This window comes from Colossoma macropomum, unplaced genomic scaffold (genome assembly GCF_904425465.1).
Source record: "Colossoma macropomum unplaced genomic scaffold, Colossoma_macropomum, whole genome shotgun sequence".
Classification (NCBI taxonomy): domain Eukaryota; kingdom Metazoa; phylum Chordata; class Actinopteri; order Characiformes; family Serrasalmidae; genus Colossoma; species Colossoma macropomum.
The window spans coordinates 31,716,428-31,729,058 of record NW_023494803.1 but is presented as its reverse complement, the minus strand read 5'-3'; the positions used below and the strand labels follow the sequence as shown (position 1 = coordinate 31,729,058).

The 12,631-nt window shown below is 37.2% G+C and overlaps 2 protein-coding genes across 2 annotated transcripts; one reads left to right on the top strand and one right to left on the bottom strand.

The window, feature by feature from the left end:
• The first annotated feature begins 1,957 nt into the window (after positions 1-1,957).
• LOC118823396 (C-type lectin domain family 4 member E-like) lies at positions 1,958-8,149 on the top strand. Its single transcript, XM_036592964.1, has 6 exons — positions 1,958-2,165; positions 3,808-3,924; positions 4,030-4,293; positions 4,485-4,648; positions 5,937-6,073; positions 6,639-8,149. Exons 1-6 carry the CDS (start codon positions 2,063-2,065, stop codon positions 6,790-6,792), a joined length of 939 nt encoding a protein of 312 aa, XP_036448857.1. The 5' UTR covers positions 1,958-2,062; the 3' UTR covers positions 6,793-8,149.
• ttc8 (tetratricopeptide repeat domain 8) lies at positions 7,036-12,545 on the bottom strand. The gene is made up of 14 exons (XM_036592965.1): positions 12,369-12,545; positions 10,858-10,978; positions 10,699-10,762; positions 10,187-10,346; positions 9,895-9,984; positions 9,749-9,793; positions 9,575-9,660; positions 9,333-9,420; positions 9,122-9,232; positions 8,854-8,993; positions 8,539-8,713; positions 8,233-8,355; positions 7,747-7,830; positions 7,036-7,460 (listed from the first exon to the last, which is right to left on the bottom strand). Exons 1-14 carry the CDS (start codon positions 12,486-12,488, stop codon positions 7,344-7,346), a joined length of 1,524 nt encoding a protein of 507 aa, XP_036448858.1. The 5' UTR covers positions 12,489-12,545; the 3' UTR covers positions 7,036-7,343.
• Between the last annotated feature and the right edge of the window lie 86 nt (positions 12,546-12,631).

The following is a 12,631-nucleotide window of genomic DNA, read 5'->3' as shown; positions in this document are numbered from 1 at the left end:
TCACCTATGTTTGGTTATGCTGTGAGGTGTTTTAGGGAGGCATGTTTCTCACAAAGCCTTTTCACAACGTCCTACAAAAAATCATGGAGTTCGTGTGGTGAGAATAAAACTTTAAATATTAAAAACGTTAAATATTTTACATTCTGCCCAGTAATGATAACACAGCTCAGCAAGCACAAGGTCTTTCTGTAGCTACTGTGAGGGCACCTTCTTCCTTCTGCTGGGGCATGGTAAGGGCATCCCAAAATTTACCCATGTAGGAGAGTCCTTCCCAGCACAGAGCGGCGCTCTGTATTGAAGTGTTAGTGGGTGGGGACCACTTTGAGAAAGCCCTTTAGAGTTTCTGGACCTGGGTCAGGAACTAACAAGACTAATGATCACTGTTCTGATTGGCCTTTACTGTGCCTTAATCCTTAAGCAGTCCAGGCTGAAACACTCCTTATAACTTCTTGTGACATCACAAAAATGATTTTAAAACAAGATGTTCTTGTAGCTTAGTTTTCGTATATGGACTGTAAATGATATGCTTTGAAATTTTAACGTTTGCATACCACAGTAAACTTTTTTTTATTAAAAAAAGTGCAGAAAATTCAGTTGGCCATAAGAAGAGCCATTTAAGCACAATATAAAGAGAATAGTTAGGAGCAGTTCAGCGCTCTATTTATATATCCTGCATCTGTGCTGTATTGCAAAATAATATAGGAACCACAACCAAGAAGAAGCAAATGACTGGTCCAGTGCACAAACCACTGACTAACAAACCATATGAAAGATAATCACTAACTTGCTGTGTAAAGTACAGTGGATCCTCAGCGTCAGCTGGCTTATGGAGTGGTGAATCACAGTGCATACTTTTCACAATGCACTAACAGTTATTCAGGACAAGGGTAGAATAAAAGGAATTATAGGGTGCTTACAATAGAAAACCAAATTTTCCTCTTTTTTTTTTTAAACAAGTTTGATGTAGTATGTAAACATTGTTAAAGCTCCAAAATGAACAGTTCACTCCTCAGTCAGTCTATACATGGAAACTAAGTGGCCCACTTTGAATTAGTTGTTTTCTGATATCATGAAAATCATTGGATTTACATATATCCACATGAATATGGGAGTCTATTGCAGCTTAGCTCTGTCCATTCATGTTGAAGGCATAAAGTGTTTCAGCCTGGACTGCTTTTTGAATTGCAAACCACGCAAAGTAGCCAATCAGAACAGTGGTTATTTACACATATCAATCTTTAAAAGCATGGCAACCAAAACAGCTTGTTTAATTCAATAGAATAAAGCAGGCCTGAAAAATGGATATCATTGCTGTCTAAAGAAAAACATGTATCTCCAATTTTTCATTTTTTTCTTTTCTACATCATTTGAGCCCAGCAGCTGTCATTTACAATGTGTGAACATTTCATAAGGCCTGGACAAATAGAAATGCTCGAAAAATGCTTGGAATAAAATCTCTTCGCATAAACTTACACTGAAAGCAAAGAAAGGTTTGACTTCTTCTGTGAAGATGCTATTTTGGAGATACTTGTTTTTCTTTGGACAGTGACGATATGTAAAATGAATGAATTTCAACTGTTTTTGGTACATAAACCCACACAAATGTCATATGTAGACTTCAGGGGAAAATGTAAATACAAGAAATAATGTAGCATATGGGTTATTTACTGTATATTTTAAGCCCACACTTTGAAACACTTCTGAAGCACCTTGTAAGATCCACATTTGCTATTATAAAAACACTGTATTTTGATAAAGTTAAACTAGGCTGACTACATGTAAGATAAACTGTTTATTATTTGGTTAATAATATTCTAATTATGTTATCACAGTTGTCTAATTTTGGGCTGTACATAAATGTATGTTTTAGTTTGATTTACATAAAATGGTTTGCCTTTTTCTCTCATAACCCCCACCTGAAGCATAAGTAAGCATAAGTCCACCCACAAGCAACTGCCAGTAAGTACAATGACCCTATTTGCACAAACAGAAGATAGCTCAGTGTGTGCTTTGAGGAGAGAGCACGGACATTTAATTCACTGTTTGTAGAATTATTAGGGAAATGACAGCTTCAGAGACCTCAACGAACAAGGTTAGAGAAACATACAATGATTACGAAACTAATGATGATTTCACTGCAGATGAGCATCCTCTTTATTCGAATGGTAAGTCATTGTTTGTCCATTAAATGTTTAAAAATGTTCAGCCTGTTCATCTTTTATTTTTTACTTATAGGGGTGGGCAATATGATGACATTCTATTTGTTATTGTGATAAATTATATCATAATATGCTTTTCTGAGCATATTGTGGACATTATCAGTTCATAAAGAACACTGACTACCTACATGTTTCATTACTAAGTGAGAATAATTAGGCCTGTTTAATTTGATTTCGCACAGCACAATCTGTCAAACATTGAATAAAAATCAGTGTATTTGTAGATTTATTATTGTTACTATAGTATTTTTTTGTGGCACTACGGTTCTATTTTGTCTGTTCCAACTTATTAAATCTCAGAAACACTAAATATTGTGATGTATATTGTGTGTCTTGAAAGATTTCTTGAAGAATCATGATATAACTTTTTTGCCATATCGCCCACCCCTGCTTATTAAGAGCGTTTGAGCACATTCTTGTCATTTGTCTTTAAGATTGATTGTAATTTGTTAAAGTAAATACAGATTACCTCATCTTGTAATAACTTATCAGAGAGGCAGTATTTTTTTATAACCAGGAATAACTTGTTTTTCTGCCATCTGTATTTATACTAAGCCCTAACCATCCCCTTTGATTGTTATAAGCCCAAAAGACAAAAGACACATATAGACATGTTTATTCTTTGGCTAGTGTTCCTACACATTTTGGACTTTTGACTGAAATTTTGGACTTGAACCACTTTATTGAAAAGTATTTTTTTCACTTAAACATTCACAATTTGAATGTAATTAATTTATTACATATTATTTCCTATTGTAGACAAACTAATAATTAAGTATTAGGGGAATACAGACAATGTACACATTAAACCCCATGTGTAAAACACAGTTCCATCTGGCTGGCAAAAGTATTTTCATTTTCTATTAATATTAGCACTACAGTCCCCAGCAAGCACTGCAATATAAAGTGCCCCGACTCTTCTACCCCAACAACAATCTCTGAGCCCCCGGTTACACCTCAATTCTACACAATACTATCTAAGTCCACACCAGTCATATCACCAAAATGTATTACAGCTGCAGTTCAACCAATATAAACACTTAACATTAGCTCAGCAGCTCAGGAATTGAGCCGAGGTCTTAATAAACATGCAGCAAAGAAAGGATGCCAAATGTCTAGTTCAAGCAGATAGGTAGGTTTAAAAGACTGAGCTCCTGAGGACATTTAAATTTTGAAAATTTGAAGTGTCCATGTAATATTTCAAGGTCTGCTACAAGTGCCTATATTCTACTGCTGAAGGTTTTGCATATTTTGAATAAACAATGGCCATTTCGGGTTATAGCACAACATTAATTAAAAATGTAATAAAAATGTATCACATTTTGTAACCTATAGATATCCAGTTAGAAAATACACACTAAAAATGAAAGGAGCTGCACACAGAAATTCTTTATAGACCCATAACCTAAATGACAGGAGCTTTTTCCTAGACTGATGTAGATTAACTATTAGACAGGAAAAGAGCAATAAGATAAATCATTACAGGCCTAACAGCAGTAACTGTATGACACATTCAAATGTAGTTTTTAAACTCTTTTTGACAGAATGTACTGAATGTTGATGTTATTAACTATTTTCTCTTCTCCAGTGTCCAGGTTCATGGTCAGAGATGGACCCAGATCAAGGCCTTACCAGTTGGCAACCATAAGTCTGGGCATCCTCAGTGCTGTATTATTGGCCATTATGATAGGACTAAGTGTTCGCAGTGAGTATTTACTGAAATGCTCAATATTTTATGTTCACCACAAAATGTACAAAAGTAAGTTCAGAAGGTTAAGTTGCCATGTATACTAATCTGTTATTCTCTCAGTTAACAGGGTGAGTGACGATCACAACAGCTTGTCTCTCAACACCTCCAGGATCAATTCTGAACTTGCACAGCTCAAATCAGACCACAAAAGCCTGATCGAGTCCAAAAAGGCACTTCAGGACAAGCACGATGAAGACACAAAACAGATCAAATCTCTGCAGACAAACCTGGCCACGGAAACGAGACTGAAGAATGAACTGCAGTCTCAGAATCGTGACCTGAGGGAAGAGAAAAGAAAATTAAAGTCTCAGCTCACAAATCTTGGTAAGTTTGTTTCATGATGAGCATATGGCTAAAATGATTCACAGACTATTCTATTCATCATTACTGTCTCACACGAATAAAGGTCTTTCACACAAAGTAATAGAAACAATAAAACAATTTGGTTTCTTCTAATTTCTATTTCATATCTCATCTTTTTATCTTTTATTTTATCTCTTGTCTTACTGAGACAGAAGAAAACTGTGGCCAGTGCCTTCCACACTGGCTGCTGATGAACAACACGTGTTATTTCTTTGCTGTGTCTGAGGCTATTCCACGCAAGGGCTGGGCTGCAGGCAGGCAAGAGTGCACCAAAAAAGGAGCTGACTTACTTGTCATAAATTCAAAGGAGGAGCAGGTGATATTACACTTTTCTTACCACATTGTGCTGTTTTACATTCTAAATGAGATTTGATTATGAGTTTTTTTTACAGATTTATAGTATTCATCTGATAATTCAAAAGAAAAAAATAGACTTCCATAAAATTCACAATAACTAAATAAAACATCAGATTAAAAAAGGTATTCATGTGTTAACTGCCAACATAAAAGTGTAGTGTGGATGAAGAACTACACAGGAATGAATGTCCAAACCCTGTGAACATACAGATACCACAAACTGTTGCTTCTCTTAATCACTTTCCTTCCTAGAATGTTGTTCAATTTTGTTCTATCACTGCTTATTGAGAGTGCGTCCAGAGGCTAAACGACATACATAGCTTGTCTTGGTTGATATAATGTGTCATTTAAAGGCACTTAGACAAAACCAGGCAAGACAGAGCTCTTCTCCAAGTGTGTTGAGGCACTCTGTAACATTTTGTAAGAAGTAGCGTGAAGAGGTGTTGTGACTTTCTTTACATACTATGGAGAAAGATGGGACGTTAGCTTAGGGATGTCTGACAACTGGCTTACACAGCTGAAAACTGGCTGTTATTAATTTTGAAAGAGAACTCAGAAAACTGAAGTGCACAAATCCAAAAGAGGTGATCCATTCATTTTCCACTTACGGTGACGCTGCTAACAAAGAAATCCTGACTGTTAGCATAGCCACAGATGTAGAGGCTAATAAATAAAGACTTGACATTTGGCTACCTAACAGTAACGTTAGTTATCTGGCTTCTTCTGCATTAGCCAGTTAGCCAGGGGAAAAAACATTCTGGCCCCAAGTATCCTCCCCTATGACTAAGAAGTTTCTCAAAAGTTCCTCTGACCTTTAAGATACATTAACAGAAGGGGATTTTCACTTTAATCCTGAAAATGTTACTCTAGAGTCTAATGTGGCACCATTGTACACTGTCAGAAAAAAATGGTACTCTGCAGATACATATTTCACTCATCAAGTTACATACAATGTACATGTAAACTCAAACAGTGGTTTTAAGGTACAGTTGTGTACCTTAAATAAGTTGTGTATGTCTACCTTCTCATAAACTAATGTTTAAACACCCACACCCATACCCACACACACACACCCACACCCACACACCCACACCCACACCCACACCCACACCCACACACACAGACAATCTAAGCCGCTTATCCTTCTGGGTCGTTCTGGGGGTTAAACTTTGCCACTTTAACCTATAAAAGTCCATTAACCTGTGATAATTATTAATCCTATGGTTCTGTTTGTTCTTATCTATTAGGAGTTCATATCGGACACCTTAAGGGCAATGAAGTACAATTTACAATTTAATTATCGAAATGGATTCTGGATGGGACTGAAGGATGACCATACAGAAGGGGTCTGGAAATGGCTGCACGGGACCAATATGACTGAAGGGTAGTCAGATTAAGTGTATATGATGTAGGATACATACAGTCATATGTAAAAGATTGGGCACCACTGGTCAAATTACATTTATGGTTGATTCAGTACACATCCTCTACAAAGAGGTGCACAGAGAGTGCACACTCCTGCACATTTTAATGCACAATCACTGAATTCAATCACTCTATCTGCAGAATTGAACATATCATAAAAAAGTAAACTATAAATGTTGCACGTGATGGCACACATGATAATTGATGTTTTTTGGTTCAAATAAATAAATAAATAAGCAAACAAATTGTGCACAATTCGCAGAACAAATGTCATATTTATATTTGTTGCCTGTAGAGGATGTGTTAACTTATTTTCACTTACAAAAACCAATAAAACATGCAATTTGACTGGGGTGTTAAAACATTTGCATGCAACTGTACATAATTATAATGTATATAAGATGCAAAAGTGCTCCTTTATGCTAAACATAATTACCTTGACTGCCTTTTGGCTTGTGCTATGCCTGCAGTTCATTTTCTAAGTTGTTGGATCAAGGTAAAAATCAGCATAATTTCCTTTATAGAAACTGGATGGATGGAGAGCCAAATGATGAATATGGGATTGAAGATTGCGCAGCCGTATATCCTACCAACAATCCAATGAAGTCTTGGAATGATGTACCATGTGCACACCCACTAAAATGGATTTGTGAGAAGGAAATAACTAAAACACCCTAGAATCCACAATGTCCCAGGAACATAATGCAATCCCCATTGTATTATATATTAATCATCCTGATATATCATTATTATTATTTTTGTTAAAGATTATGAAATTTGACTCTTAATTACTTCAGGTGAGTGTTTCTTATTTTTAAGTAGCTTGCAGACGCACACTTGCTGCTTTGGCAGCCTGGAACATTTTACCTGTTCTAAAATATCGCTGTACAGTATCATTGCAAAAAACATGATAATTTTAAATAATTTTAAATTATTTTACTTGCTTAAACATTATGGACATTATACATGTGTAATACTAAACACTTTTTAACACAAGTTTACATTTCACATTATATTTAATGGAATCGCACTACCTTCCACTTCACAAAACTCAGACCCTTTATAGCTAACTTTCTCTGTTTGCTCACAGTTTATAAGACTCATTACAGTGATCGAATCCATGAAATCTTTCCTGAAAACAGTCTTTGGTCTGCCTAGGGAAAAAATATTAAGCGTCTCTAAACATTATTTGCATGTGCTCTGATATGTCATTTCACATGACTGCCAAATCATAGCACAGCAAAATGATGCCTGAGGTTCTTCAGGATCTGCTGAGTGTCCACATGTTCAGGGAAGGCATCCTCAGACTTCTGGGCAGCCATGTAGCTACTCTGAAGGTCGCCCACCTTCACACACACACACACAGAGGGGAAGATTATCTATTAACCCCTTTTCCTACTAAATAAATGAATGTCTTCTGCAATGATGCTCAAAGATACTTTCAAATATACAAAAATATTATATTTATAATAGTATATTTGAAAAACCTTTGGAAACAAGGAAAATAAATGTAGTAACATCAATTGCTGAATGTTGAAACATCTACAGATGTTCTAAAATCACATATAAGCCACTTGTTCTTGCTAAGGAGTCCAATAAGGCTAAGACGAAGAAAAGTTCAGTAATCCGTACCTTGTCCGATAGTATAGCAAAGTTGAAATGTGGTTCATACATGTGAGGGGCCAGAGAAGCAGCAGTCTGCAGAAAAGCTTTAGCCTGCAACAAAAGAAAAGAATGACTACATTACAACAATACTACCACATACTGCCAGTGTTTGTCTATCCAGAAGGCAAGGCTATGTGCTTAATTTTATCCACCTGTTAGCAATGGGTGTGGCTGAAATAATTGGGAAATGTGTCCCCATACTTTTGTCTATATAGTGTATGACTAGAGCTGAAGTAATTTCTCACTGTTTGATATGGTTTAACATATTTGTTTTTGACCATGTTTTTGACCAAGACTACCATGAGAAGTACATATCCTATTAAACACCCTAAATCACCCTATAGAATTCTTAAACAGTTTGCTCAATATTGATCTGAGTCTGGCCTTTTCACTGCTAAACAGCATTCTAATGAACAGCAGTCCCAGTGATTTGTTCACTTTGTGATGTCTCACCTGCTCAATGCGGCCTTTCCTCAGCTCCAGTACTGCTAAGTTGTTGTAAGCCTCAGCATGATCATTGTTGAAAGCCAAAGCTAGTTTAAAGCACTGATAAGCTAGAGGCAAGTCACCTATACCCTGCAATTGAGAGAAGTTTAATGAAACAAAATGGTGAATGCTGCATGAACCACAAAACTAATTTAAATATCTGTTAATTTTCCTTATGATTACCATTAATTTGAAACAAGCAAAACTGTTTATATCATCATTTTTTTCTCTGAAAGAGGTTGTGCTAGGGCTGGTTCAAAAGATCTGACGCACCACTGCAACATGTCCAAGATTGTACCAGACATCTGCCTGTTCCTCATCACTTGAAACCAGGGCTAATGCCCTTTCAAATGAGGACAGAGTCATATCATACTGCTGAGCATAAAAGCAGCACAGGCCCAAGTTATTGTACAGCTGGCAGTTATAGACACCCATCTGCAGCAACCGTCTGAGACAGAAAGAGAGATGAAAAGATGAGAAAAAACAGACAGAAGGAGAGACAAGGTGAATCAGATGCAGTAACTACAGTTGCCACATAAACTCCCATAAAATAATCTTCTTTCTTCCACATCAATCAGAAAAAATGACCTGTAGAAGCGCAGGGCGATCTCCGGCTGGTCTGTATAGAAGTGGTTGCTTCCAATGCAGGCAATGGCCTCTACGTGTGTATTGTCCTGCTTTAAGACATCTTTGTAGTACTCGGTTGCTGAATTGATGTTATTCATCTCCTGGAAATGGCCAAAGTTGTGAGTTACTACATTTGGCAAAGGATACAATACAGTTCTGCTTGTTAGTATAATTACAATTACATGGCTTTTAATTAGGCTGAATTGTTAAGACTGACAATAATACATGCCTCATGAATGCGAGCAATTCCAGTCAGCAAAGTAACTTCTCCTGGGAAATGGTCCAGACCTTGTTTAAAGAGGTTTAGGGCAGTTATAGGCTGATCCAGTCGCTGATATACCTGTGTACCAGTCAACAGAAAGAGCAAAGTTTTTTATTTTATGTTTCTGTTAGTTCTATTTGTGTGTAACAAGTTGATATGAAAGGAGGTGACTTTATACCTTTGCAAGGTAGAGGTAGGTATCTACAAACTCTTGGTGATTTAGGGCTGACCTGAATTGTTTCTCAGCTTCACGATACAAACCAAGCCTGAAAAGACAAATGCTTTACTGAAACTAGCAAATAATTATATGTAAAGCATAACAACCTACATATTTATATAACAGTTCCTCTAAATTTGGATAAGATTTTATCTTCATTATGCAATTAATGGACAACATGTTTTTACAACAGTTTGACAAACCTGTAATAACATTTCCCAAGTTGGACCTTCCACCACCAGTCCTTGAACTGGGCATGCTCGGTGGCGAGAGCTGCCAGGTCCAATGCCTACAATGTTCCATATTGAGAACTGATAAAACACATGGACTGGAAACAAGTATACATAAACATCTAGTGAGTGAGTGGTTCTACTTACATTTTTTACATCATTTTCATGATGAAAGATGTATTCAAATAAGGTCTAGAGAGAAAAAGCAGAAGTATTTAAAGAAAAATGGATTTAACCTTTTCTGACAACTGCAATTCATGATATAATTAAACATTGTCAGAGCTTTGACATACCTTAGATAAATTTGGTTTCTGGGCATACTTTGCCAAATTTAACCTGGACAGGTTTATAAAAGGTCCCTCTGGATTTGTTAGCATTGAAGCCTAAAAAAGACAGAAGATTACAACTTTGAAATGACAAACAGGTAGAATTTACAGATATTTTTGAATGCACAGTGATTGGTATTGCTGTACAGAAACATAAAGACATGGCTTTAAGAAGACTGCAGGTGGTACTAGAATACTGGATATCAGAACACTGCAGAACATTTAAACATTCTTTAAATCACACTGTTTAATACTCTACCGTGCCCAATCTGACAAATCTGCCAGATGCACTGGTGACTGGACGTGCAGTGTTTGCAGTTCGAGGTGTTTTGATGGCTTGCTCCATAGTCCCAGGTCTACCAGACTGAGTGCTGGGCCTTACAAATCCTGTGATGGGGCGTCCTGACTGAGTCATTGGTCTAAGAGATGTTAGACAAATCCATTACTCAAAAGCCAAACAAAACAAACCATCAAATAATTAAACAAACAAATAATTATAATATATTCAGTTGGCCTAATTTGAAACATAGGCTTTCATTCTGGTTCAGCCTGGCATTTACACCATTCCAGTCATTTGTGATTATGGCCATGGGCAGCAGAATTTTTTTTCTGTGTCCAACACTGGTGGTTAATAACAACTAAGCAGCCTTCTACCGTCACCTCAGCAAAGCATGCTGATTATGTGAGGGTAAATGGCTCTGAAACTGAGCTTCACATAGGGACATAAAATGATAGAGCTTAACTAAACTAATCCCTTTCACGTGTATGCACCTGACAGCTGGAGAAGGTCCTCCACCTTGACTCGTTCCAGGAAGTCTTAGCGATGTTCCAGGGCCTGACAAAACATAACCAATTTAATTCTAGCATAGATTAGATTAACATCAAAGCATTTATGAGAGCTTGATATGGTAGAACTGCTGTAGCACTTACGTGCAACTTGTGCAATGGAGCTTTCATCCAACATTATTTCTGCAATCCCCTCCTGATCCACTTCCACTTCATCGATGTACACCATCTCAGTCAGTGCCCTTGTCTTCAGACTCCATGCCGCCTTAAAGTAATCAGAACATTGCACCAGTGTGCCTTATATCTAGACTTGTCTTTCTGTGTTGGAGAGCACAGTCCCTTCCATGAAGAGATACAATGTTTCCCAAAAAGACTCAAATGCTAGCTTGTATGATGGTGTGATTTCACATAAAAGGATGTCTTTGAGAGACAAGGAGATTATATGCAGGAGCATGTTATGGAGGCTACCGGATTGCTACAGGTTTTCAACAACACATTGAAAACTCCATGTAAAAGTGGAGGGTGGAGTGAGGGTGGATGTAAGGTTGGGTTTCTAACTGCCTTGAGTACACCTCAGTACATTGGGCAGCAGTGGAGCAGTGGGGACTCCAGGGGGGCATTTGGGGGGATTGGCAGCAGGGGGACAGGAGACATAATAATAAAAACAGGAACAGGTTGATCGTTACCTCAGAAATATGGAGTAATGTATCATGTTCCTTGGCAAAAAAAATTGCAAAGGGGAAAAGAGTGATAAAATTATAAGTAGCTAAAAAGTGAGAGAATCTCTAATGATTAGTCGTTAATGACCTGACAAACCACATCTTTAAAGAAAATAAACTACTACAAAACTGTGATTCCACAAACCCCTTTAAAACTTCCTGAAGACAGAATGATTTTTTAGAAACCAGTGCGTTTCTTAGTGACAGAGTATCTGTTAACTTGCCAGCAAAGTTACCTACACTCAAAAAATGGTTCTTCAAGAATTCTTTAGCAAATACAATGATTCTATATAGAACCAGGAACATTCAAAGATACATCTGCATGCATAAATGGTTGTTTGGACGGTGAAATGGTTCTTCAGATTGATAGACAGTGTGTTATATATACTTCTACATAAAACATTTTTAAAAAAGAGTTGTATATATCACCACAGAGTTCTTCTATTGTTACAAACTTGACATCGTAACAATAGCAGAACCCCTTTTGGTGCTAAATAGAACAATTTTCAAAAGGGTTCTACACAGAACCATATAACTACAATACATTTTTTATCAATCTGATGAACGATTTCATCTTGCAATGAACAATTTAAACGTGCAAATGGTCCTCTGAGTGTCCATGGTTCTTTACAGAGCCATTGTCTTTACTAACGAACCCTAGAAGAACCATCTTCTATAAGAGTGTAACTTACTTAACCTAGTAAAGATATTCAACAATACTGAACAATCACCGTCAGGCAGCTAGCTAAGGTTAACTTAGCTAGCTGATCGTGCTATAACAATAGATAGCGGACCACATGAATATGTTTGAAAGCTAACAGCGTATAACCAGCATTAGAGTTAATTTAGCTAGCGTTACAATCCAGCTTATCGGCTTAAATCTAATGGACCCAGCGACGCTGCTAGGCTAAGCTCGGCTATCCTAAACAAACTAACCTGGTCGTACGGGCTGTCTTCCAACACCTTTGTGCAAATATCCGAACATTTCTGGAACTTCCGTCGCCTGAAATAGCTCCAGGCAAGAAAAAGTGGGTCAACAGACAAGGTCACCTCCATTTTCAGGGAAATATTGGAGCGCTAGCTAACTGTAAACACCCTCCTGATAATAACTTGCTAGCGTGCTAATGTTATTAGCTAAGCCTCACGCTTCTCGTTACCCTGGCAACGGAAGGCAGACAACTGCGCATGTGTCTGAGCGG